We start from the raw sequence: 24694 nt of genomic DNA, 5'->3' as shown, positions 1-24694 counted from the left end.
TATTTGAAAGGCAGTCAGAGAGTGAGAGAGAGAAAAAGAGAGAGAGAACGGCTGGAGCTGAGCCAATCTGAAGCCAGGAGCCAGGAGCTTTTTCCTGGTCCCCAGAGTTAGTGCAGGGGACCAAAGACAAGCCTTCCTCTGTTGCTTTCCCAGACCGTGAGCAGGGAGCTGGATCAGAAGTGGAGCAGCCAGAACTTGAACCAGTGCCCATATGTGACGCTGGCACAGACAGCTTAGCCTACTACACCAAGGCACCAGTCCCATAGTGTGTGCTTTCTAAAGATAACTCACAATTACTAAGAATGTTCTAAAATGCAGAACTGATCTTGTCCAGCTAAATATCTCCAATGATGACATATCTCAAATTTGCTTCAAAATCATATATTGCTGATGCAAGAGGAGTCTCAATATGACTGACCACAAGTTGATAATTGCTCAAAGTGTGGTATATATAAGATTCACTCTATTATTCTTTCAGATTTTTTTTATTGGAAAGGCAGATTTACAAAGAGAAGAGGAAACAGACAAAAAGATCTTCCATCCACTGGTTCACTCGCCAAATGGCTGCAATGGCCAGAGCCAAGCCAATCTAAAGCTAGGAGCTTCTTCCGGGTCTACCACAAAGGCGCAGGGTCCCAAAGCTTTGGGCCATCCTCCATCGTTTTCCCAAGCCACAAGCAGGATCAGAATTAGTATTGGAATTGGAGCAGCCAGAACACAAACTGGTGTCTATATGGAATGCCGTGCTGGCAACTGGAGGATAGCCAGCTAAGCCACTGCACCACCCTATTATTCTTCACATTCAGTTTTCAATGTGAGCCAGCATTTTGGTACAATGGTTTAAGCCACAGCCTATGATGCCAACTGGGAGTCCCAGCTGCTCTGCTTCTGATCCAGCTCCCTGGTAATGTGCCTGAGAAAGTAGCAGTAGGAAGAGCCAAGTACCTGGACCCGTTACCCACATGCCTTTAGCCTGGCCCAGTCCCAGTCATTACAGCCACTTGGGAGTGAACCAGCTGATGCAAGATCTATGCCTCTGACTCTCCCTTTCTCTCTTTCAAATAAACCTTTGAGAAAACAAGTTTTCTATAATAAGAAGGTAACTGTTCCCTCTGGTCTGAGGATACTGATTTCCCATTACTGCCTAAAAACCATTTATAATTGAACTCTTGCTTAACTGCTTTCAACTTCTCAACCCTCTACACCTTAAACAAAGCTTAAAAACTCTAGATTTCATTGGCTACCTCCATAATCAGCCCCTTCACTAGACTAAGTCCAAATCACTATGTCGGCCTCCAATGGGATGTCACTTCCTTCAAGGTTTGGGGAGATGCTTCATCCTAAGAACTTGCCTAATTACTCTCATTGCTTAATGCCATACTTGGTATATTATGTTCAAATGGCTTCTTTGTTGGTAAAAGCAGAGTGTGACTATTTTTCAGACTCTGCCAGCACTTCGCATGGTACCCTGCTGCTCACTGAATGCTTAAATGATAATATCTGCAACTCCTGAATCCTAGAACAAGCATGTGATACATTTTTTTAAATGGCTGAAAAGTCACTATTATCTTTCCCAACGTCTACCATAAAATTAAAGAGGTATCCATTTACATAGACTTCTTTTTTTTTTAAAGATTTATTCATTTTTATTGGAAAACCAGATATACAGAGAGGAGGAGAGACAGAGAGGAAGATCTTCCGTCCGATGATTCACTCCCCAAGTGAGCCGCAACGGGCCGGTGCGTGCCGATCCGAAGCTGGGAACCAGGAACTTCCTCCGGGTCTCCCACGTGGGTGCAAGGACCCAATGCATTGGGCCGTCCTCAACTGCTTTCCCAGGCCACAAGCAGGGAGCTGGATGGGAAGTGGAGCTGCAAGGATTAGAACCAGCGCCCATATGGGATCCCGGGGCTTTCAAGGCGAGGACTTTAGCCGCTAGGCCACGCCGCCGGGCCCTTACATAGACTTCTGTTTCTTGTGGTGATTTCAAGAAAAACGCTTTCAGCTTTTACAAAATTGTAGCATTACCCAAGAAAATAAGCACATATACTCACCAAAAACTAAGTTGCTTTAGCAGACTGTTACAGTAGTAAAAAAAAAAACTGTAAATCCCCAAGTATACATCAATGCACGAATTATAAATTGTACTTCGTATAATTCTATTAAGAAACTACCACTACACAAAACTACATTGATGAAATGTATAAACAATGAACAAAAAGAAGCGAGACAAAACATGGTAATTTCTTTTTTTAAAAAAAGATTTATTTTTATTGGAAAGTCAGATATACAGAGAGGAGAAGAGACAGAGAGGAAGATCTTAGATCCGTTGATTCACTCCCCAAGCGGCCACAATGGCTGGAGCTGAAACGATCCAAAGCCAGGAGCCAGGAGCCTCTTTGGGGTCTCCCACATGAGTGCAGGCCTTTAGCCACGAGGCTAGCACGCCAAGAGAACACTATAATTTTATTAAATGTACTTCAAAAACAGATAATAATCTATAGTGACAGAAGTAAAAATTGTGATGACTCCTTGACAAAAAGGGGAAGGATGATACTAGAAACACTCCTGGGGCTTTGAAATATTCTGCACATTGATCTGTGTATGTATATGTACAACTATAACAAGTCATCAAGCTGGACATTTAAGAACTGTATACTTGGGTCTGGCAAGATAGCCTAGTAGCTTAAGTCCTCGCCTTGCATGCATCAGGATCCCGTATGGGCACTGGTTTGTATCTTGGCTGCTCCACTTCCCATTCAGCTCCCTGCTTGTGGCCTGGGAAAGCAGTCGAGGACGAAAAACCTTGGGACCCTGTAACCACGCAGGAAACCCGAAAGAGGCTCCGGGCTTCAGATCAGCTCAGCTCTGGCCATTGCAGTCACTTGAGAAATGAATCCGCGATGGAATATCTCCGTCTCTCCTTTTCTCTGTAAATTTGACTTCCAATAAAAATAAATCTTTTTTTAAAAAACATCGTGTACTACCAATAATCCTACCACAATCAGTGGCTATTTATCCTTTCTTAGGGTTCCTGTCTTCCCCAACTTGAGATCCTTAAAGTCAAAAAAAGAAAAAGCAAAGTACAGCTGAGGGTAGGCATTTGGCTTAGCAGTGAAGACAAAGATACCCCATATGGTATCAAGTGGATGGATTCAAGCATCAGACCTGATCCTGGCTACAGCTTCCTGCTAACGGGGACTCTGGAAGGTTGCACATGGTATTTCAAGCAGTTGGACTATGCCGCCCACACAAGAGACTGCGATTGAGCTCTGGGCTTCTGGCATCGGCCTGACCCAGCCACAGCCAATTTAGGCATTTGGCAGATGGAGACTTTCCCTGTTTGTATCTCTCTGGGTATCCCTCTGACTCCTAAATAAGAGGCTTAAAATGCTGTATCTGGGAAACAGTAATTCATATTTAACATTTGATGATAGCTGTTTAAAAATATAAAGCATTCAAGCTAAAAATGCTGCATGTGAATTTATGTCCTACTCCACATAAATTCTTTCAAATATGAAATATAGATTGTTTATGTTTGATATTACAAGTTATCTTTAAATCTTTTCTTTGGGGCTAGCACTGTGGTGTACTATGTTAAAATGCTGCTTGCAAGGCCCAGCGCTGTAGCCTAGCAGCTGAAGTCTTTGCCCTGCACGCGCCAGGATTCCACATAGACTGTGGTTCTAATCCCGGCGGCCCCACTTCCCATCCAGCTCCCTACTTGTGGCCTGGGAAGGCAGCTGAGGATGATCCAAAGCCTTTGGACCCTGTACCCACATGGGAGACCCGGAAGAGGCTCCAGGTTCCTGGGATTGGCTCAGCACCGGCCGCTGAGGTCATTTGGGGAGTGAATCATCAGACGGAAGATCTTCCTCTCTGTCTCTCCTCCTCTATATATACCTGACTTTGCAATTAAACAAAACAGATGTTGCCTGCAGCAGTGACATCCCATACTGGTGCCAGTTCGACTCCTGGCTGCTTCACTTCTGATCTAGCACCCTGCTAAAATGTATCAGTAGTGTCAAGAAAAATCAACAGAGGAGATAACAATTGAGAAGGTGGATGTTTTGTGATGAAGTTAAGTCTATGCAAGGAATATCCACATCAAGTCCCAGTTTTAAGTCCCAGTTCCTCTTCCAATTCTGGCTTCCTGCCAATGTTACACCAGGGAAGCAGCAGGTTATGGGTGAAGTACTTGGCTTGCTTGCTACCCACACGGGACATGCCAAACGAATTCTGTACTCCGGCTGTAGCCTGGCCAACCCTCGGCTACTATAGGTACCTAGACAATCTCTCTATCTGTCTGCTTTTCACTCTCTTCTTGACTTTCAAATACAGTTTTTAACGTTTACTTAAAAAAAAAAAAAGAATGTTTAGCAATAATTATACTTGATTTAACACTATCTCAAGAACTATTTTGTTTCCTAATCTGAAGACATTTAAACAAATGTGTAAGCAGAAAGAAGCAGAAAGAAGGGAGTGGGCATATGGTACAGGGGTTAAGGAGCCTGCATCGTACTGGATTTAAGTACCAGCTCCACTCCTGTTACCAGCTTCCTGCTAATGCACACCCTGGGGATGGCAGGGGATGGCTCAAGTAACTGAGCCCCTGCCGCCTCTACCAGAGGCCTGGACTGAGTTCCAGGCTACTTGGTTTGGTCTGGCCCAGCCCCATATATGGTGGGAATTTGGAAAGTATGCACAAAACAGGTGGCAGAAATCTAGTAATTTTACAAAGTATGTTTGGGAGTCAATCATATATGTGAATCTTTACTAACATAACTATGCCTTTTTCAGGACAGCAGCATATTCATGCTTATGTGCCAAATACTAGAAATAACTCCCCAGTGAGAAAAAAAGATTTTAAAACCAGTTTATTTCTTGAGCAAATAGACAGGGGACAAAAAATAGATTAGGGGCTTCCAGGTAGATTAGAAAAAAATGAGTGTCAATGGATATAGGGTTTCATTTTGGAGTGATGAAAATGTTCTAAAATGAGACAGTAGTGATGGCCACACAACTCTAAAGTAAAATCTAGTAATACCTACACTTTAAAAGACTTAACTGCATCTCAACAAAGTTGTTAAAAAATAATAAGGCTAAAAATGATTTTCCTCCATATTTGCATCTTGATTGGAGATAACTGGAGAAAATCATACTATACAATGGTATAAACTAAAGGCTGAGGGACCAGCATGTGACATAGCAAGCTAAGCTTCAGCCTACAGCACCGTATCCAATATGGGCACCTCTATTCTCAGCTGTTCCACTACCGATCCTGCTGCTAGCTTGTGGCTTAGGGAGGTAATGGAGAATCACTCAAGTCCTTGGGCCCTGCACTCCTATGGGAGATCCCGGCTTCAGATGAGCTCAGCTCCAGCTGTTACAGCCATGTGGAGGAGTAAACCAGCACATGGAAGATCTCTGCTTCTCCTTCTCTGTGTAGCTCTGGCTTTCAAATAACAAAATAAATCTTTTTTTAAGACTGAAACAGCTCAGTATACTTACTGTCCATAATATATTCTTACTTTAGAGCAATTTTTTTAAACTAAATCCTTATAAATTAGTTTTCTCCAACACAGGTGTCTACTTTTCTCCATTTTGGAATTGATGGCCATTAAATTAACCTGCATCATTCAGTATTACCTCTAGATTGTTTCCGCTTTCACTTTATGCTTGTCTAAAGGCCCCTGTTATAAGCCACTGATAAGAAACTGAGTCTTCTGGAAGAAACAAAAGCCTCAGTAAGACGCCACCTAAGCACTCCTGATGGATGACATTATAATGACATTTATAAAGACATTCATGAATACAAACTTCCTGGGATAAGCTGATGTACTTGCCACAAAAAAAAAAAAAAAAAGCCCCACATAGGGACACTTTTAAGAACGTACCACGTGACAGTGTCAGGATTGCCAAGCTTTATTCAAAGACCAGAATCAGACAACTTAATACAAATGTTTTATCCTAAGACCAATAAAAATTCCCTGAATTGACAATGTTACTTGGAATGCTGTTCATGCTTTTGTAGTAATTCACAGAGTCATTTCTCCCTAACCATGCGTGATAAAGACGTAGAGGAAGGTAGAACTGCTTTCTGCTGGTGCCCTGGGGACACTGCATGTCTCCACAAAGGCCACATAGATCAGCCCCATGCCAGGCTGACCTAAGCCCTGGCATAATGCCCTGTGAGCCAGCAGAGTAAGGAAACACCAGCAGTTTTCTGATACCGTCACTGGGCTTTTTATCACATATCTCCCTGTTGGGTGGGAACCACTGGGAGGTAGTTTATCATCTACCTTCCCTGGTCCAATAAGGTCTGAAATGTGCTACCTCGCTACAGTATTGAAACTTCCTCAGCGACATCGCCCCCACCATGTATGTAACCATCATCTGGACCCTCTGGTTTCTGTTCTATACTGTGGAACAAAGGAGACATGCGGAGCTGTTATCTATGTGGGCACTAAGCTGCAGCCCCCCTGCAGGGATCTATCAGCATGCCTCACAGGTAACTTTCTTTTTTTTTTTTTTTTTTATTTTTATTACAAAGTCAGATATACTGAGAGGAGGAGAGACAGAGAGGAAGTGGAGCTGCCGGGATTAGAACCAGCAGCCATATGGGATCAAGGCAAGGACCTTAGCCACTAGGCCACGCTGCCGAGCCCCAGGTAACTTTCTGTGCCCAGGATTTGCCCATGCCTACCCTGCTCCTTCCCCTCAACCTACAGAGCATACAGATGGTCCTCTTGATTAAGCCTTGAACTAATCCCTACCCTATATACCCCAAACACCCTATATACCTTAAACTAGGTAATGCCCTTCAAGGAAAATATTGTCTGATCACACAGAGGTCACAAAGAGCTCCTTGAGTTTTTGATTATCTGTTTATCTGAAACATGGACCTTGAAATGTACATCCAGGATGCTGCATCGGTTTTGTTTACAATGACAGAAATGCTTCTTCTTTACAAGTTGTCACTGGTGAAATCTGATCAACACCACACCTATAGCCTTCAAAGAACTCTGAATCCTTCTTTATCTAACACATTCTTAAATCCTCTGGAATGTAGTTAAGTCTGTAAAAACTACCTTAAGTCCTGATAATTTTCACTTCGTTTTAGACCTTAAGCCAAACTTAGAATCTGAATCTGTCATTTGGCAGATTCCTGCAGCAATGAGACTTAGTAAAGTATGCAGACAATACTGCACTAACAGCCTAATATGCTCCACAGTCCTGGGACAAGCTTTAGATCTCTCCTTCGAGACAACTGAGAATTCCTTTACTTGTGCTTCAAGAAATCCCCTTTTGTTTTTGAAACTGCATGTAGCTCTCCTAATCTTTATTTCCTGAACTTGTAACATTTTTATTCATATTTACCTCATCAAAACCTAACTTGCACATATATATATATATACATATACATATAATAACTGTGTAAAACAGCGTAATACAACTAGACAGTTTGATGTTTCCTCCCTGTGTGTTTCAGGGAGATCAGGATTCTCTACGAGTGTCTGCTGGGATAAACACTGAGCTCCCTGGATGGAGTCACAAAACTCCGCAAAAAAGGTACTGAAAGTTTGCTAATAGCACTGACTTTGAAAAGATAACACTGGGAAGCACTCAAAGTACAATTTAATCTAAAATTTACCAGTTAAAAAAAAACCATGATAGTTATGAGTGACATCATACATTTCGTGCTGGCAAGCCAAGGAAAAATACAAACTAGTGCCAATACTTCCTGCCACATGTGGAGTAATCACTGCTGGCCCTCCTGTGGCCAAACTGAAGAAAAAGACAACACAGATAATCAGAAGGACTCATACTAGGTCATCTCCTGGTCAAAGTGGGGAGCCTTAACCCTAAATGTCTTCCAGTGTGTCCTTATAACAGTCATGGTTACTTCCCCTTGACTGCTAGTTCTCCAGAGCCATACACCTCCATCTACATTGCTACACAGCTGTTCTTTCATTTAGGGCACAAAACTTTATTTTTCCAGCAAAAGGAACTCTGACATGGTAAGTACCACAGGCTTCAGTCATAACCCCTCAGAGGTCATAGCTCACACACCAGTGGAAATGAACCTGTTGTGTGTCTACAGGATGAAGGGAGGCTCAAAAGGGGAAACTGTCAAAGTAAAGCTCTCCTAAGTGCCCAGTTTGTATTGTATGCCCATGAGTCTAACAGACTCTCACATTCTACACCAGACCCCCTCTCAAAAATGCTTGGGTTTTTGTGACACACTCAGGAAAAAACCAAGGGAGACTTACCAGTCACCAAACGAACCAATCAGACTTTAATACGTAGAATCCTTCCTAACAGACAAAAAACAAACAAAAACAAAAAAAACAAACCACAACTTATTCTTCTTTATCTCTTCTACATTCAGTGTGGAGAGACACACTGAACTCATTTCTTACCCAGCAAGCATATTATCTTTTAGTTTAAGCTCTGGTGATGTATGTGGTATTCCGTTAAAGGTATTTAGAGACCTTTATATTAAATAAACCATCAAATATTCAAACAAGTCACAATTGAAATCCCAAAGAATGAAGAGTGAGATTAGATTACAAGAGGGCATGCCAGAAATCACTAATTTCTGGATGTGGATTACAAACCTGGCTCTGAGCTTTAGGTCACAGAGCTAGGTATAAGACAACAGTGCTCCAAAGACCAAATCAGACTAGGTGCTCCAGGGAAGCCCAGTTTTCTGGAAATAAGATCACAGAGAAATCTATCCTCTCAATACTCACAAATATCATGTTATAATCGACAGTACTTGTCCTCAAAAATAGCCTTATAATTCATATAAATTTGTTTACAGCACACCTCAATTTGAACCAGGATACAGGCTGCCAGGGTTATATTAAGCAATTACATAAGAGAACAGGGAATTATTGACCCAAGGATATAGCTGTCAGATGTTACAGGGTTGAGACGTACAACATCCAGAACAGCAATTCTTAAAAGTCCATATAGATAAGAACTGCTCACCCAACTTAAAAGGCGGAGGGCATGAGCTTATTTAAAATACATTGTTTACCATCTTCTCTGTAGGGATAAACATTGAACAACAAAGACACATGGTTTCTTCTCTCAGTTTTTAATCTGCTGGTGGGAGAGATGGACACAAGTCAAAGAATCACACAGACATGCCATACCACCACGCAAGTGCATGAAAGCAGCACACAGTGCTGTGAGAGCACACATGGGAGGAAGCAACGTGCCAGGAAGACAGGAAGGCTGCTCCTGAAGCACCGTTAAAGAACCCACAGACACTCGCTTGAGATGAGGGCCAGGGAGGGACCGCTGAGGTCAGAGGGAACAGGAGAACTTCTGTGCAGAAGAGAGCACAAATCATGGAAAGTGACACAAAGCTGATGTCGATGGATAATAAATATGAATGACTTCAATTCCTCGGGAGTTATTTTAATGTTTGTCAGTAAGGGGTTGCCACTAGGGTAAATCAATTAGGTTGACAGTATGGGAACTGGTATTGAGATAATCAAGGGTTTTTTTTTTTTTTTTGTAAGATTGATTTTATTTTTATTGGAAAGTCAGATACACAGAGAGGAAGATCTTCCATCTGCTGATTCATTCCCCAAATGGCTGCAATGGCTGGAGCTGAGCCGATCTGAAGACAGGAACCCAGAACCTCTTCCAGGTCTCCTACGCAGATGCAGGGTCCCAAGGCTTTGGGCTGTCCTCAACTGCTTTCCCAGGCCACAAGCAGGGAGCTGGATGGGAAGTGGAGCTGCAAGGATTAGAATCGGCTTGCACATGGGATCCTAGAGCATGCAAAGCGAGGACTTTAGTCTCTAGGCTACTGCACCAGACCCAAAAGGTTTTAACAGGACAGTATTTTTTTTTATGTGCACAAAGCACGCCAGCCTTAAGGGGTTTTTTGCTTTTGTTTTTACAAATTTTTAAAATCTATTTCTTTATTTGAAAGGCAGAGTGACTAAAAAAGACAAAGAGACAGAGAGTGAACCATCCTCTGGTTCACTCCTGAAATGACCACTACAGCTGAGGCTGGGCCAGGACAAGCAGGAGGCAGAACTCTAGCCAGGTTTCCCACAGGGATGACAAGAACCCAAATACTTGGGCCATCACTGCTGCCTTCCAGGGGCATCAGCAGTAAGCAGGTCAGAAGTACAGGCAAGACTCAATCCCAGGTGTTCTCCAATGTGATACAGGCATCCCACGTGGTGACTTAACCCACTATGCCATAATGTCTGCCTTGGTCTACAGTTGTTATTATAGTGTGCCTTTTTTCACAAATAAGCAGGAAATAATTAAACCAAATCATACAGAGGAGGAGAATGGGTCTCCTTATTTCATTTCAGGATAACAGGCATGTTGATAATGTTACAGTTTAGGTAACTGTCAATTATTAAAAGCCTCCACATCAACAGAAAAGGAGGAGAAAAAACAAAGAATGCTGGGAGAAAGGAAAAGTGCTGTCACTGCTAAGACCTGCGGTCCAACTGCAACAACAAAGGGCGAAGCCCCAACACCCAGTAGAAAGCCAACCGTGTTGGTGAGGCGGGCAGCTGCCAGAGCAGAAGGTTCTACCTGAAAGTGAAGAGGAATCAAACTAAACACCTCTTATTTAATGAGAACTCATTGTTTCAACAAAGTGAATTCAACTGATATGGAAAAATTAAGAGTATTAAACAAGAACAATAAATAGCAACAAGAGACTTCAGGACTGGGCCAGTGATACAACACATTCCCATAGGGGTGCCGGTTTTAGTCCCAGTGGCTCCCTGCTTATGGCCTGGGGAAGCAGCAGAGGATGGTCCTAAGTCCTTGCGCTCTGCAGCCATGTGGGAGACCTGGAAGCGGCTCCAGGCTCCTGATCAGCTCAGTTCTGGCCTTTATGGCCCTTTGGGGAGTCAAACAGCAGATGGAAGAGCCCTTCTCTCACCCCTCTCTGAAGAATCTGCCTTTCAAACAAAAATAAATCCTTAAAACAAACAAAAACACCAAAAACCTAACAATAGTTCACTGTAAGCACTATCCAGGAGGGAAAACACCTTCTAAGGCAGATAGCACACTTTGGAAACAGGGAGTCTACATTAGAGCCTGGTACCACTTACATTTTAGTCATTTATAACAAACTCCCTTATTCTAATTTCATGCACTTGTCCGTTAGACAACTTCTGTTTCATTTTCCATACAGCAGTCTAGTACAGAAAGAAAATACTGTGATGCAAAATACCTAGTCTCCATTTTACATTTATCAATTGGCTTTCTTGTCATATATGCAAGCTGTTGGGATGGGGATGTTACCCTTGGATAAAAGTATAGACTCCAGAGTCACGGTTTGTATTTTATTTATTTTCATTTTATTTTATTTAAAAGAGATACAGATACCCCATCTGGCACTGACCAAATGCTGACAAAAGCTGGAGCTGAGAAGGCCAAAGGCAGAAGCCCAGATTGAGGGCGTGGGGGCAAAGATTCAAGTTCTGGAACTCTCACTGCTGCCTCCCCCGGTGCACATCAGCAGGAAGCAGAATGGGAACAGAGGCAGCCCTCAGACCCAGGCACTCCAACACATGCATCCCCACCAGCAACTTAAGCACCCACAGAACCAAGCCAAATATCCACCCCTGTGGAGTCCGATTATTTAAGTTCCTATTGGTTTACTGCATGACCTTGGGAAATTTACTCATCTCTGAGTGTCTGCTTCCTCAGCTGTGAAAGTGGGGAATGCCTCGTTCCTAGAGCTGTTATGAGGATTGAATACTTTATATAAAGCACTGAAAACAGTACTGTGATACAGCAAAACCACATGTTAGTCACATTATTTTTCAGTATGAATTAGCATTTCTGAATAGAAAAAATAGCTCTCGGAGCCCAGTCTGGTAGCCTAGTGGCTAAAGACCTGCTGTGAACGTGCCAGGATCCCATATGAGCACCGGTTCTAATCCCGGAGGCTCCACTTCCTATCCAGCTCCCTGCTTGTAGCCTGGGAAAGCAGTCGCCGTCAAGAATGGCCCAAAGCCTTGGGACTCTGCATCTGTGTGGGAGATCCAGAAGAGACTCATGGCTCCTGGCTTCAGATTGGTGCAGCACCGGCCACTGCAGTCACTTGGGGAGTGAATCATCAGACAGATCTTTCTCTCTGTCTCTCCTCCTCTCTGTGTATCTTTCTTTCCAATAAAAAGTTTTTTTGAAAAAAGCTCTCTGATCAGTTTATGAATTAAAAAACTGTGGTGAGGCCACTATGTTACATACTCCATGGATATCAATGCAGAGAATACTCTGGCAGCGCTAGACTGAAGGCCTGACCAGGTTCACTCAAGGCACCCACTCTGGTGAGGTCTGTTGGTGGTGGTGATAATAACAACCAAGCTGTCCAATTCAAAATTTCACTTAATCAGGCCTGGCGCAATGGCTCATTTGGCTAATCCTCCCCCACAAGCACCAACATTCCATATGGGAGCTGGTTCGTGTCTTGGCTGCTCCGTTTCCCTTCCAGCTCCCTGCTTGTGGCCTAGGAGAGCAGTAGACAACAGCCCAAAGCCTTGGGACCCTGCACCCAGGTGGGAGACCCGTAAGAAGCTCCTGGCTCCTGGCTTTGGACTGGCTCAGCTCTGGACATTGTGGCCATTTGGGGAGTGAATTATCAGATGGAATATCTTTCTCAGTGTCTCTCCTACTTTTAGGAAATTTGTCTTTCCAATAAAAATCAGTAGTTTGGGCCCAGCACAGTGTCCTGGCAGCTGAGGTCCTCACCTTGGATGCGCCTGGATCCCATGTGGGCACCAGTTCCAATTCTGGAAGCCCCACTGCCCATCCAGCTCCGTTTGTGGCCTGGGAAAGCAGTCGAGGACGGCCCAAAGCCTTAGGACCCTGCACCCACGTGGGAGACCTGAAGAAGTTCCTGGCTCCTGACTTCGGATTGGTTCAGCACCGGCCACTGCAGTCACTTGGGGAGTGAATCATCAGATGGAAGATCTTCCTCTCTGTCTCTCCTCCTTTCTGTGTATCTGACATCGCAATAAAAATAAAATCTTTAATAAATAAATAAAGATTAATAGTTTAAAAACTGACTTAATCTATAACAAAGGGTCACAATTCAAGTGCTTACAAGTGATGAGGCAGCTCAACTACACAAGTAAAGCTCACCTAACAGATTATGTGCACTAAAACCATGGAGTGTACACAAGTCTTAAAGGCATTCAAACAAAAATATCTTTAAAACACCCTGTCAAGCAAACAACAGTGTGCATAAATGTTAAGCTTAACAGCCTTCAGTTCACAAATCCTGTAGTACTCCTTCACTTGAATATTAAAATATTTAGAATGATCAGTATCCTGCGACCTGTTTTTTTTTTTACCTGTTTCCCTTCACTGTTCTGTGACCATTCCTTCAAACTTTTCAACCTCCAAAGCCTGTCCTTGTATCCTTGACACGTGGGCTCGGGTGTTCGTTCATTTCTACCCATCACACCTAAAGACGCCCAGACACACACATTCATCAATGCATTTTTGCCTTTGTGTTTACTCCGTCACTGTCCACGGCCTGAGCAGACCCTCACCACATACACTTTCACAATAGCTTGGCTGTTCTTTTCTCTCAGCAAATCCACTGCTCTGCTGCAAGCAAAGCATCCCTAAAACCAGCTACTTCCACGGTCCTGCCCCAAGCCATCATCTCCTGTCACCTAATTGCTACTTGATCTTCATCTCACCACTCTCTCCCTGCACTGCCCCCCATCCCACCTCCCTGCTTGTTCTTTTCTCCAGCCATTCTTCATTGTTGCTGTTTGCTTACTTCCCAAATCTCTCAAACCACACAGCGTCAAGGCTGGCTCTTGGCTTTGCTCCTCATACCCACCGGACTTTCTTATTCTCCTCTCTATCATTTATGTGTTTGTTTATTCCTTCTCTTCTAGAAAAATCTAAGTCCCATTACAGTAAGCATTTTTATTTTCCTGCATTGCTGTGCCTAGACCAAAACACACTAAATATTAGGTGCTTGATGTTTAACAAAAAATTATTGGAAAGCCTGTCTTCCTTCTATTGATCTTTGCTTCCGTCGCCCACTTCCTCCTACCTCCCAAGTTATAATACTAAAAAATGCATCTGACGTTCTGCTGGCTAAAAACTTCAATGGCATTTTCACATCCTGTAGATCCTTTCTCTCCATGCCCCAAAAGCTTGTGGGGTTTCATCCTACTGGAACCTACTGTGTCACTTCATTTTTCCCTGTTTCTCATATAGCTCTGCTTTTATTTAATCCCATCTTTATCCATTCCCCAGCCTATCTAGTCCTTTTTTTTTTTTCTTAGTTTACTTATTTATTTGAAAATCAGAGAAAAACTGACTGAGAAACAAAGAAGTCTTCCATCTGCTGGTTCATTCTCCAAGTGGCCAAAAAGGTCAGGGCAAAACCATCCTCTGCTGCTCTGCCTAGGCCATTTACACAGGAAGTGAATGGTGTACAGAGCAGATGGGACGAACCAATGCCTTTACAGGATGCTCCTATTGCAGGCAGAAACCTGATCAACTAAGCCACATCAGCCCAGAGACCCATCTATTCTGCAATGTCTCCCTGAAGCTGTCATCTGCACCCCACCATTCAATTCACACCTCCACCACTGTACCTGGGCTACAACTATACATCTATCAGTCTGGTTTCCCAACTAGATTAAGATCCTAGAGAACAAATCTCAATGACGCTGCGTCCAGCTTTGTTTCATCAGTACTTAATGCTATAATTAGAGAGGAAACACTACACCAGGAAAAGAGAATGTCTTCCTAAGGGAGTGTTTTCCAACATCAAACCTGAACCTGATAGATAACTTGGTGTACATATTCTAAAAACAAACTTAGTTTGGTAATTTCAACAATAGTTAACTTGACAGATTCAGGAACCAAAAATAATAGGAAAGGCACTAAACATACTAGTATACAAGTCACATATTGGGTAGAGCATAAAATATACTCTGATGTGAGATACGGCAACTAACTACCGTTCTTTTAAAACTGAACTTTTAAAGAGGGAAGAGAAACTTGGAACAATCTAATTCAACTACCTTATTTTATGAAGGAAAAAAAAATAATTAAAAAGCATATTAAACAAGCTGGAAAACCAGGATCAAAACAGAAGGTTCTTAAAAATAGAACACATTACAATTCCAACCTATTCCACAATTTCAAGGCCCGAAATTGTAACTTCCCTGGCCAAGTGTAAACAGTGAGAATAACACAGCAAGTAGGAGTTTGCATATCAAGGTCTTTATCTGGGTTGTGCTTGTGAGGTCTCAAACAAAAGAAGATCCTAACACTCCCATCATTGCTCACCACAAAAGACTGATTCAAGAACCCAGGGAAAGTCTGCTCACAAAGTACAATCACTTCTACTCCCATCATTTCGGATTTTTCAGGGCAGTCTCTTGGCGAGATTTCAACTGGTATGGGGAGTGTGGAGGGCCATAAACTACTATGATTCTGACTATTTGGAATTCTAACACTGTTTTATATGTGAAAGGAAAGCAGGGGAAGGAGGGAAAAAGGCACAAAGGTTGTTCACGATGGGTATAGAATTATCTCCTTGAGAAGCAGAGTGTTAGCCAGGCCTGTCAGGCTCTGAGGATCAGCAGCTTACACTAACTCACATTACAGTATATTTTTCCCAAGTCAAGCATTAGAAAACTTAATAGCAGTACACTCCAGAAGTTCCTTAAGGGTTACTTGAGTTTTATTTATCTTTTCCTACACTACTGTAGATGCATCCAAAGTAGGGACTTAATAGTACTCTGCCCACAAGAGCTATTTGCAAACTGTTTTAACTGGGTTCAACTGGGTAAAGCTGGCTTGTGGGAGTTGTGAAAGACAACACTGAGTGGAGAGACAAGGATTCCACTTCTCTCTGACTTCGAAGACTCCTGCACCTCCTTTCCTTCTAAAGACCTTCAGAAACTCAGCTCATAGCCCACAAACAGATGGCTATTTCTACACTGCTAACACTTAAAAAAAAAAAAAAAAATACAATGTTCCAGCTCCAGGCTTGAAAATATTCAAAAGAAACTACATCAAACAGATTTTTCTTAAAGTTAGCCGTTTGGCAAACAATGTGCAAAATGTTCCCATGTAAAAGAAAATAAATTTTAAAGGGAAAAAATGCATTCCGTGAAATCATTTTATATCTAGAATCTCATTCTCAAGACAAAAAATTCAAAGCAGCTGTAAATATAGATCAATAACCCCACATCTTCCTGGTGCCCACAATATACCTTACTTTTCAAAAATATCAGAAAAAAAATACTCAAGACGATACCAGAGTCACACATCTTTCTCCAGCTAATTTGCAAGAACTTTTATTACAGTATAATATAGCTGCAATGCAGAGTAACTGGAGCCCACACAGATGAGCCTGTTTTTCCCTTAAAAATCACCTTGTCCGGGGGTCAGGGGATGGAGGGGGGGATGGATCATCCGGGAGTGGACAGTCCGATTCAGCAGCACTGGACAAGACAAACACCTGAGAAACACTGACCCAGCAGAGCGGTCTTCAATATGGCACATATTACTACTACCTGGGGAGTTTTTAAAACTGCTACAGCACAGGCTGAGGGTTAGACCACACAAGGGCATCATGACTTCCCCCAAAAGCTCCCCAGACAAGGTTGAGAAGCACCAACTTTGCAGACCTTGCAATGTTCTCTTAGAATCCTTGTAGCCATGAAGAAACTAGACTTGGCAAGTTACAGAACTAAATGAAGTGGTAGCAAAGCCAGAGCTAGGCCCGTTTCTCCTGATAGTTGTTGTTACTATGTGGGATGGATGGTATGGAAAAACCACCTGCTTGCCTCAAAATAACTTTTATTTAACAAACAAACTAAAATACAGCTAAATATTTTGCACTAATTAAATCACAACTACTTTAGTTTCAACTTAATATGACTCTCAAAATTCTTCTTCAAAGTTTTCAATATTTAAAATAGCAAAATTTCAAATTCTTTTTAAAAGTTGGCATCAGCTCCCAACTAGAAAAGTTACTTGGCTCTATGAATTTGATGAAATGTTTGTTTCATCACACAGAATAAATACATAATTCTAAAGTACTCTGCACTAGCAAGCAACAGTTTCCTTGCGCATGAATTTTTCATCTGTTTTAGCAAAAATCCCACCATTGGTTTGCCCACATTCAGAGTACTTCTCAAAGTACTAGTTAACTTATCCCATGAATTTCCTCAATAGGAAAGATTAAGGAAAAAAAAAGTGTGAAGTGCAAAGTTCATGCACCTGTTACTTGTAAGAGTTTATTTTTTTTCCTAAAAATGACAGACTTGTCGTCTAGTAATCTGCTTTTATTATTACAATACCAAAGTTGTTGCAAAATCAGTTTTACCCCTCTTAAGATTGCCAAATAAGTAGCTATTTCAAATTCCAGCCATGTCGATGATTTTGGCTTCTGGGCTTAAAAAAAAAAAGGTGTTTAGAATACTTCAGCAAAGCCAGATCAAATTACTTCACAGGTAAAACTTCAGCCATCTGTAGATAGCCTACAGTACAAAGTTTACTTCTGATTACATCTATTCACACAGGAGTTCATTTCAAGGTTCTGCATTTTCAACCTAGTGTTTTAAACAAGAATAAAATGCAATGGATTTTGTGTCGGTCAACTTGATGAATGAAAGCCCCTCCTTTTCAATGGTTAAGATGGCTATGGATGTAAACTTCAAAATCTAACCAAAATATAAAAGCATATACTTTGTAACTGTCCCCCAAACTCTTCACTGGAGCCAAGACCATGCCTCTTCAAGGCACAGCAGACAATAAAATCAACAGAAGCAGCTACATCTTCAAGTGATAACACAGTGCCTAGCAAATCGGGCTAGCTTGGGTAACTCCTCGGCGTCTCCACTTCTTGCAGGATGCTGTGTACCCCCCAAGGTTTGCAAAAACCTAAGTATTTTTTGGTGCTAACTACGTTTCACTTGCCATTTCAAACTCCCGCCTACGACACGGCCCTCGAGGGTGGCTCAAAAAACTTTCCTGAAACCCAAACGTGTTTATTTTTAGTTTTTTTTTTTTTTTCCTTTGCTTGCTTGCTTGCTTAGAGGCATCCTTGGGAGTAGCAGTCAGCCAACAAAACGCCAGTCAAGTGGGCGATCTGGGCTGCACCTGCTAGGCCTTCAAGCAGCAGACCCAGCGGGGACCGGGCCGGGCCGGGGCTTGGAGTGGACACCCCGAGGCCCAGGGGGGCCGGCCCGGCGCCGCACACCCCTCCTGCCGCCCCGGGGCGGGGGGCTCGCGCGTGCCCGGCCGGGGCGGGGCGGCGCCGGCGACCCCGGACCTGCCCGCGGCCGCGAGCCTGAGGTTCACACGAGGGCGCGCGTCATGGAACTGACGGAGCCACACAGACGTCCAAGTCATGCAGGAGGCGCCCGGCCCGGCCCGCCCCCGCCGCCCGACCCTCCTCTCCTCAGACAGAAAGACAGACAAGGGTTCCCGACCTGTCGTGCCCTGCATGTTCACAGTCTGTCATGTTTGGTCAAGAACGGGGGGGGCTGGAGGGCAGGTCTGCGAGGCCGGCGGCGGCGGGGCGCGGGGCGGACCCCCCTGCGCCGCCTGCGGGCACCTGCTCCCGGCCGCCGCCGACAGGTGACGAAGTGGTAAAAACTCACGGTTACTAGTGAGCGACACAGACACAGACTTTCCAGTCTATTAACAACCACGCCAGAGAGATGGGGCTCTAACTGCACACACTGGGCCACGGCCCCCGCGCTGCCGGCGCTGCCGCTCTAGTCTCTATTCGCCGCCGGTGGCTGAGGCGTGGGAGCGGGCGGCGACGCGGGCATTTGGACAGTGGCCGTAACGGTGATTTCTCCTCACCAACATGGCGGCACCCGAAATAGGCGGCTCGAAAAGATGGCGCCGGCCGCAACACCTTGCCCGGGACTAAAGGGCAGGAGAGATTCCTCCGCGAGCCGCGGCCCTTGCCCAGCCCGCCGGGCCCGAGCGCGCGCGCCATTGGAGGAGACGGCGCGTCAGTCAGCTCCGGAGGCGGGCCTCTCCCTCCCCTGCGACCGCCGTCTCGGAGGCGCGGCGGAGGCAGCAGCCCCGGTGGCGAGGCCGAGCGCGCAGAGATGCGGCCGGGTGGCGGGGGAGGCGGCTCGCGGGGCTCGCGAGGTCCCCCGGTCCACCCGCGCCTTGGGCCCGGCCTGGCGCAGGCCCGCCTTTGGCCCTGGGAGGCGCTGGCTGTTGTCGGGGGATGAGGAGTGACAGAGGCACCCCAGCCCTTAGCCTACGTGCGTAAGGGTGGCATGATGAAGTGGCGTCGTCCTTTTGCAGAAAGCTTTTGTTGCTGAGATGTAGCGATGATCTCATTTTGCAGTGTTCAGAGTTCAGCGGTTTAACGAAAATAGCTTGGCCTGCAACATTTGTGATATTTGATACTAAGTATGCACACCCAATCCTTACTTGGTAATAAATAGATGTTGAAATAATTACGTGAACTTTATGTTAATTCTTAAGAATAATTGGCCCTGAGCACAGGGCTACCCCTCATTATGCAAGTGTTTTATAAATATAGCCTTTTGAAATAGCCAATGTTTTGGCCTACTTAATATAGTGTATAGCTTGGTGTGAAGGGAGGTTGTTTTTAAAAAAATGATAGATTTAATGGCTAGTCCTCCCAGCTGCCTGCCTGCCTTTGTGTTTTCTGAAGAAGGCACTGCACTAATGTATAAATGGAATGCATTCAGACGTAATTGCAGTTAGTAGATTAAATTTGGAACTAAGTTTTGTGTGTACACATATATAGGTTAAAAAAATTCTTGCTTTTTTTTTTAAGTTGAATGCACCCATTGAGAGAACTGATAATTCCGCCAGCAGCTTTTAGAATGCCTTTAATAGGAAAATTTCAAAAAGCAGATGTTGTGTCTGGAGGAACGATATTAGCATCTGGAATTACATTAGAACGTCAGGCCTTTTGCAGAATTTGGGGCCTACCTTGTGCTAATTTGGATAGCTGTTTAGTTTGAACTTGTCCAGAGGCATGTAAGGCAAACTGGCTGTATTTTTTGTTTTTTTTTCCTTTCGCTTCTGTTTTTCTGTCCCCTAGACCTAGAGGCCTGACTTGGGCCTGTTATGGTGTAGGCACAGTGCAATTTTTTGTTTTTGTTTTTCTGGATGAAAAGCCTGCTTTTGTAACTTTGTCGTACACATTGCTTAGGAAATCTGATGCTAAGATGGCACCAGGCTAAGTCTTTCTCCTTCGGTAACAGAAAGGGAGGAGTGGGCGGGTGGGTAGCTGAAATGCAGGGTAGGAATGCTCCTATGGATTTAGGACACAAATGCATTCAAATCTGTTACACAAAATGCTTTCTTTTCTTTTCTTTTCTTTTTCCTTTTCTTTTCTTCTTTTTCCCCCAAAGCCAGAGAAGCCCAACATTTCTCCCAAGAAATGCATTCTGTTGAGAAAGACTGCAGCTACCACCATGACTGAACCAGTCAGGAGTTTTCAGTCTGGTAGATTTTACCTCATGGTGACATACTGGAACCCTAAGAATGCTGACTCCATAATGAATTGGCCTCAACCTCAGCAGGAGGAGCCCAGCCCTTTCCTCCTGCACCCTTCCCAGTTAAAGTTCAGCCCTGTGGGAAAACTGACCTGACTATAGGTCCCTGGTGTTTCTTGGTTTGAGCATTTGCTAAAAAGGACTTGGAGTGGTGATTCTCCTCCTGTTCCTTTTGAGAAGTGGATGTGTCTCCTACAACTCCAGAGTGTGATGAGGAAGATGGTAGTATGCATTAATATGAATTTCTTCATAAAAAAAATTGGGAGCAGGGGTTCATGAACTAATCCTGATTTGATTTGCTTTAGTGTGTATTGTATGAATTTCATTGGCCTTATTTGCTATTGTTTTCTGTTTATTTTTGCCTAGATAGTCATGAGTGGAATAGTTCCATCATTTTCTTTGGCTGTCTTAACTTCATTATCCGGGTTCTGCTGGCTTTGTGGAATGAGGTAAGGAATATTCCTCTGGTTTTGATCATCCAAAAGGGCCTATGAAAAGCTAGAATGTTCTGTTCCTTGAAACTTTAGTAAAATTTGCTTGTAAAGCTGACCCTCACATTTTCTTTGTAGAAAAATGTTTGAAGCCACTTCCATTTCTTTTACTAAAGGACTATTCAAATTTTTTATTTTGTCTTGAGTCAGTTCTCAGAATAACACGCTGTCTATGGGTTTATGTATTTTATCTACATTTTCTAAGAATTCACTCATCTAAGACACCAAATATAATTACTAACAGTATTCTGTTATTATCTTCTTACTGCTATGGCCCTTGGGGCAAGACTATTAATTACAAATTTCCTATTTTCTATATATTTGTATGATAAAACAATCAAGCAAAGTAAATTAAAACTCCTTTACTATGATGTTGGACTTGCCCATTCATTTAGTTGTATCACATTTTGCTTTTATATTGTAAGGATAGTTTATTAGGTACCGAAATGAATAAAGTTGTTTTGTCTTCTTTCTGAACTATTTATTAACTTTTCCCATGTTTTAAAGACACTTATTTTTATTGGAAAGGCACATCAGATTTATAGAGAGGAGAGAAAGAAAAAGAAAGAGCTTCCTTCTGCTGGTTCATTCCCCAAATGGGTGCAGTGGCCAGAGCTGAGCTAATCAGAGGCCAGGAGCCATGAGCCTTTTCCAGGTCTTTCTCATGGGTGCAGGGTCCCAAGGCTTTGGGCCACCTTTCACTGCTTTTCAAAGCCACAAGCAGGGAGCTGGATGGGAAGTGGCGCAGCCATGACACAAATCAGCACCCATACAGTATGCCAGCACTTGCAAGGTGAGGATTTAGCCATTGAGTATTGCAACAAGTCCCCCCCTTTTTTTTTCTAACATTTATTTGTTTTACTTGGGAGTCTGAGTTACAGAGAGAGGGAGAGATCTTCCAATTGCTAGTTTACTCCCTAAATTGCTGCAATGTCCAGGGCTAGGGTGCTGTGAAGCTGCGAGCCAGGAGCTTCCTCTGGTTCTTCCCAGGGTGGTAACAGGGAACTGGATTGGAAGTAGAGTAGGCGGGACATAGACCAGCACCCATCAGGGTGCTGGTGCCCAGGGCAGAGACTTAGCTTACTACATCGCAGTAACCCCATAAAATATGTTTCTTAAATATAGTAACTGTTTATGGAGCAACAAAAGCTTTCTTTTTGTTTTTGCTTAACTAAACTTTTTTTTTTAAAATTTCCCAGCATTTCAAAAGTTCAAAATATTGAAGTAACCTTATTTTAGCCTGAAGAGTACTTGTACCAAGTGTGGGTTACTGTTTGTCCAAGGCAGTGGTGGGTACAGAGTCAGAATCCTTCCCCTGCCATTTTCTTAGTCCACATGCTTCCCAATCTGCTTCCTGCCCCAGACACGAGACACCAGCTGCTCTGGTTTGTGTCCCCTAGAATTCCTGTGTTGCAAATGTAATCCCCAGTTTCAGCAGAGTTGAGATAGAGGCCTCATGGGAAGTGTTTAGCTCGTCAGGGCTCTTGCCCATGAAGAAGGCTAGTGGGAGTGTGTTCTTTCTTGAAAATTTCGCTCCCAGCCACGTGAAAACACAGGGTTTGTCTTCTGCCCTGTGGAGGCCCCCACCACACTAGATCTTGGTGCTCCGATCTTGGACTTTTCCCTCTAGAACTGCGAGGAACTAAACGTGCGTTCCTCATGAATTGCCCAGTCACAACAGAAATGGGCTAACACCCACCCATAGGCGTAAATTTACAACAGCACTTAGTTCCACAAGCCCCATCATTACCCCTTCACCCACAGTCCCTTACAGTCCTCAAAGTTACCACTGCTTCTTGTTACTCTTTTAAGATTTTGTCATATTAGCTTAGTCACACTATTAGCTCTCTGTTCTTCCCTCCAGCCATCCATTGATCCATCTTAGTTTTGGCACATTTCAAAGTAAGTTACTAACTTTGTTTCTGCTTTGGTCTATTTAGGCATCCATAAGACATTATCCTAGACTGGGTGGTGGTTTATCAACACTACAACTTTGTTTCTCATAGTTCTGGAGACTGGGGATGGAAAAGACAAGAGTGCCGGAGCACTTGGTGCCAGTGACAGCCCATTCTCTGGTTTGTTGATAGTACTGTTCTGGAGTGTTCTCACAGGTCAAAGGGCAGGGGAGTTCTCTGTGCTGTTGTTTATAAGGGCATTACTTCCATTCACAAGAACTCTGGTGTTTGTCACACTAATGAAAAGCTAATTAAAAAGAATAACATTCTACCATTTGCAACAAAATGGTCCCAACTTAAGAACATCATGCTCAATGAAATGAGACAAATATCATATATGCTCTCTGATATAAGGCAACCCTCATACAAAATACAAGATCAAGAGGTATACAGTAAATATGTATATACATATATTCATCTAGAGACTAGTATACAGAGAAGTGAAGATATATTGCAGTATGCTTCCCTACTCCCGAATCAAAGAAGGACTCCCAATGAAACTGACAATAGGATGCTGGACTTTCTACCATTCTCTGTATCTACAGTGTCGGGATACACTTAAATAGCAGGATGATGGACTTGGGACTGTTGCTGAAGGACTATATAATTGTAATAATATAGGGAGAATTAGGGAAAAATCCCTGAGCCTATGGAACTGTATCATGAAATATAAAAATTAAAAATAAAAGCTTAACAAAAGTTCCCATCTAAAGAGTATACTGAAAGTTGTTATCCCAAATTCATATTAGATTTTGTCAAATGATACATTCATGAGATTCTGACTCATAGCATGCTGAGTTACACTGAACCAACCTATGTTTTTGAAATAAACCTCACTTGGTTATTATGTACTATTACTATTATTATTTAAAAAGATTTGTTTGAGACTACCATATTTAGGTATGAAGAAACAATGCAATATATAACTTTACTTCCAAATCAAAGATGGACTCCCAATGAAACTGTTTGATATATCTTTTTTTATTTTTTTATTTTTTATTTTTTATTGATTACATTGCATTATGTGACACAGTTTTACAGGCACTGGGTCCCCCCCCTCCACCGGATATATCTTGACAATAGAATATTGGATAGTCTGCCAATGTCTGTATCTGCAATGTCAGGATACACTTAAGTAGCAGAATGAATAACTTATAACTACTAATGAAGGACTGTACTATTGTGATAATATGGGGAGAATCATTTGTGGGGAGGGAATTCAAAAGGGGGTAAGGGAAATCGCAGAGCCTATGGAATTGTATTGTTAGCTGTCAGACAGCAATGGAATGGGTGTACTTAGTCAATAATAGTACATGTGGACTACTGACTGATGGTCAATAGCCGAAGTTTGTTAACAGCATCAGACTTTTTTTTTTAAGATTTATTTATTTTTATTGGAAAGTCAGATATACATAAAAGAGAAGAGATAGAGAGGAAGATCTTTCGTTTGCTGATTCACGCCCCAAGTAGCTGCAATGGCCAGAGCTGAGTCAATTCGAAGTCAGGAATCAGGAGCCTCTTTAGGGTTTCCCATATGGGTACAGGGTCTCCAGGCCTTGGGCTGTCCTCAACTGCCTTCCCAAGCCACAAGCAGGGAGCTGCATGGGCAGTAGGCTACCAGTACTAGAACCGGCACCCATATGGGATCCTGGTGTATTCAAGGTGAGGACTTTAGCTGCTAGGTTACTGCGCTGGGCCT

The 24694-nt window shown here is 43.2% G+C and overlaps 1 protein-coding gene and 1 long non-coding RNA gene across 3 annotated transcripts in view; one reads left to right on the top strand and one right to left on the bottom strand.

Annotated features, from left to right (window-relative positions):
- The window catches only part of ZC3H6 (zinc finger CCCH-type containing 6), a 50005-nt gene extending 31105 nt beyond the window's left edge, over positions 1-18900 (bottom strand). The window contains exon 1 of one of the 2 annotated variants that reach the window (XM_058667630.1): positions 18483-18900. In XM_058667630.1, coding sequence (XP_058523613.1) covers positions 18483-18514 — 32 coding nt within the window. In that variant the 5' untranslated portion in view covers positions 18515-18900. The remainder of the gene's footprint in view (positions 1-18482) is intronic. The other variant, XM_058667629.1, reaches the window with a different exon arrangement.
- Positions 18901-19056: 156 nt separating this feature from the next.
- On the top strand, positions 19057-23959 carry LOC131480975 (uncharacterized). Its single transcript, XR_009245934.1, has 3 exons — positions 19057-19277; positions 20920-20998; positions 22981-23959. It is a non-coding gene; the product is annotated as an uncharacterized LOC131480975 (long non-coding RNA).
- The last annotated feature ends 735 nt before the right edge of the window (positions 23960-24694 follow it).

This window comes from Ochotona princeps, chromosome 8 (genome assembly GCF_030435755.1).
Source record: "Ochotona princeps isolate mOchPri1 chromosome 8, mOchPri1.hap1, whole genome shotgun sequence".
In the NCBI taxonomy this organism is placed as follows: domain Eukaryota; kingdom Metazoa; phylum Chordata; class Mammalia; order Lagomorpha; family Ochotonidae; genus Ochotona; species Ochotona princeps.
This window is presented reverse-complemented; position numbering and strand designations above follow the sequence as displayed.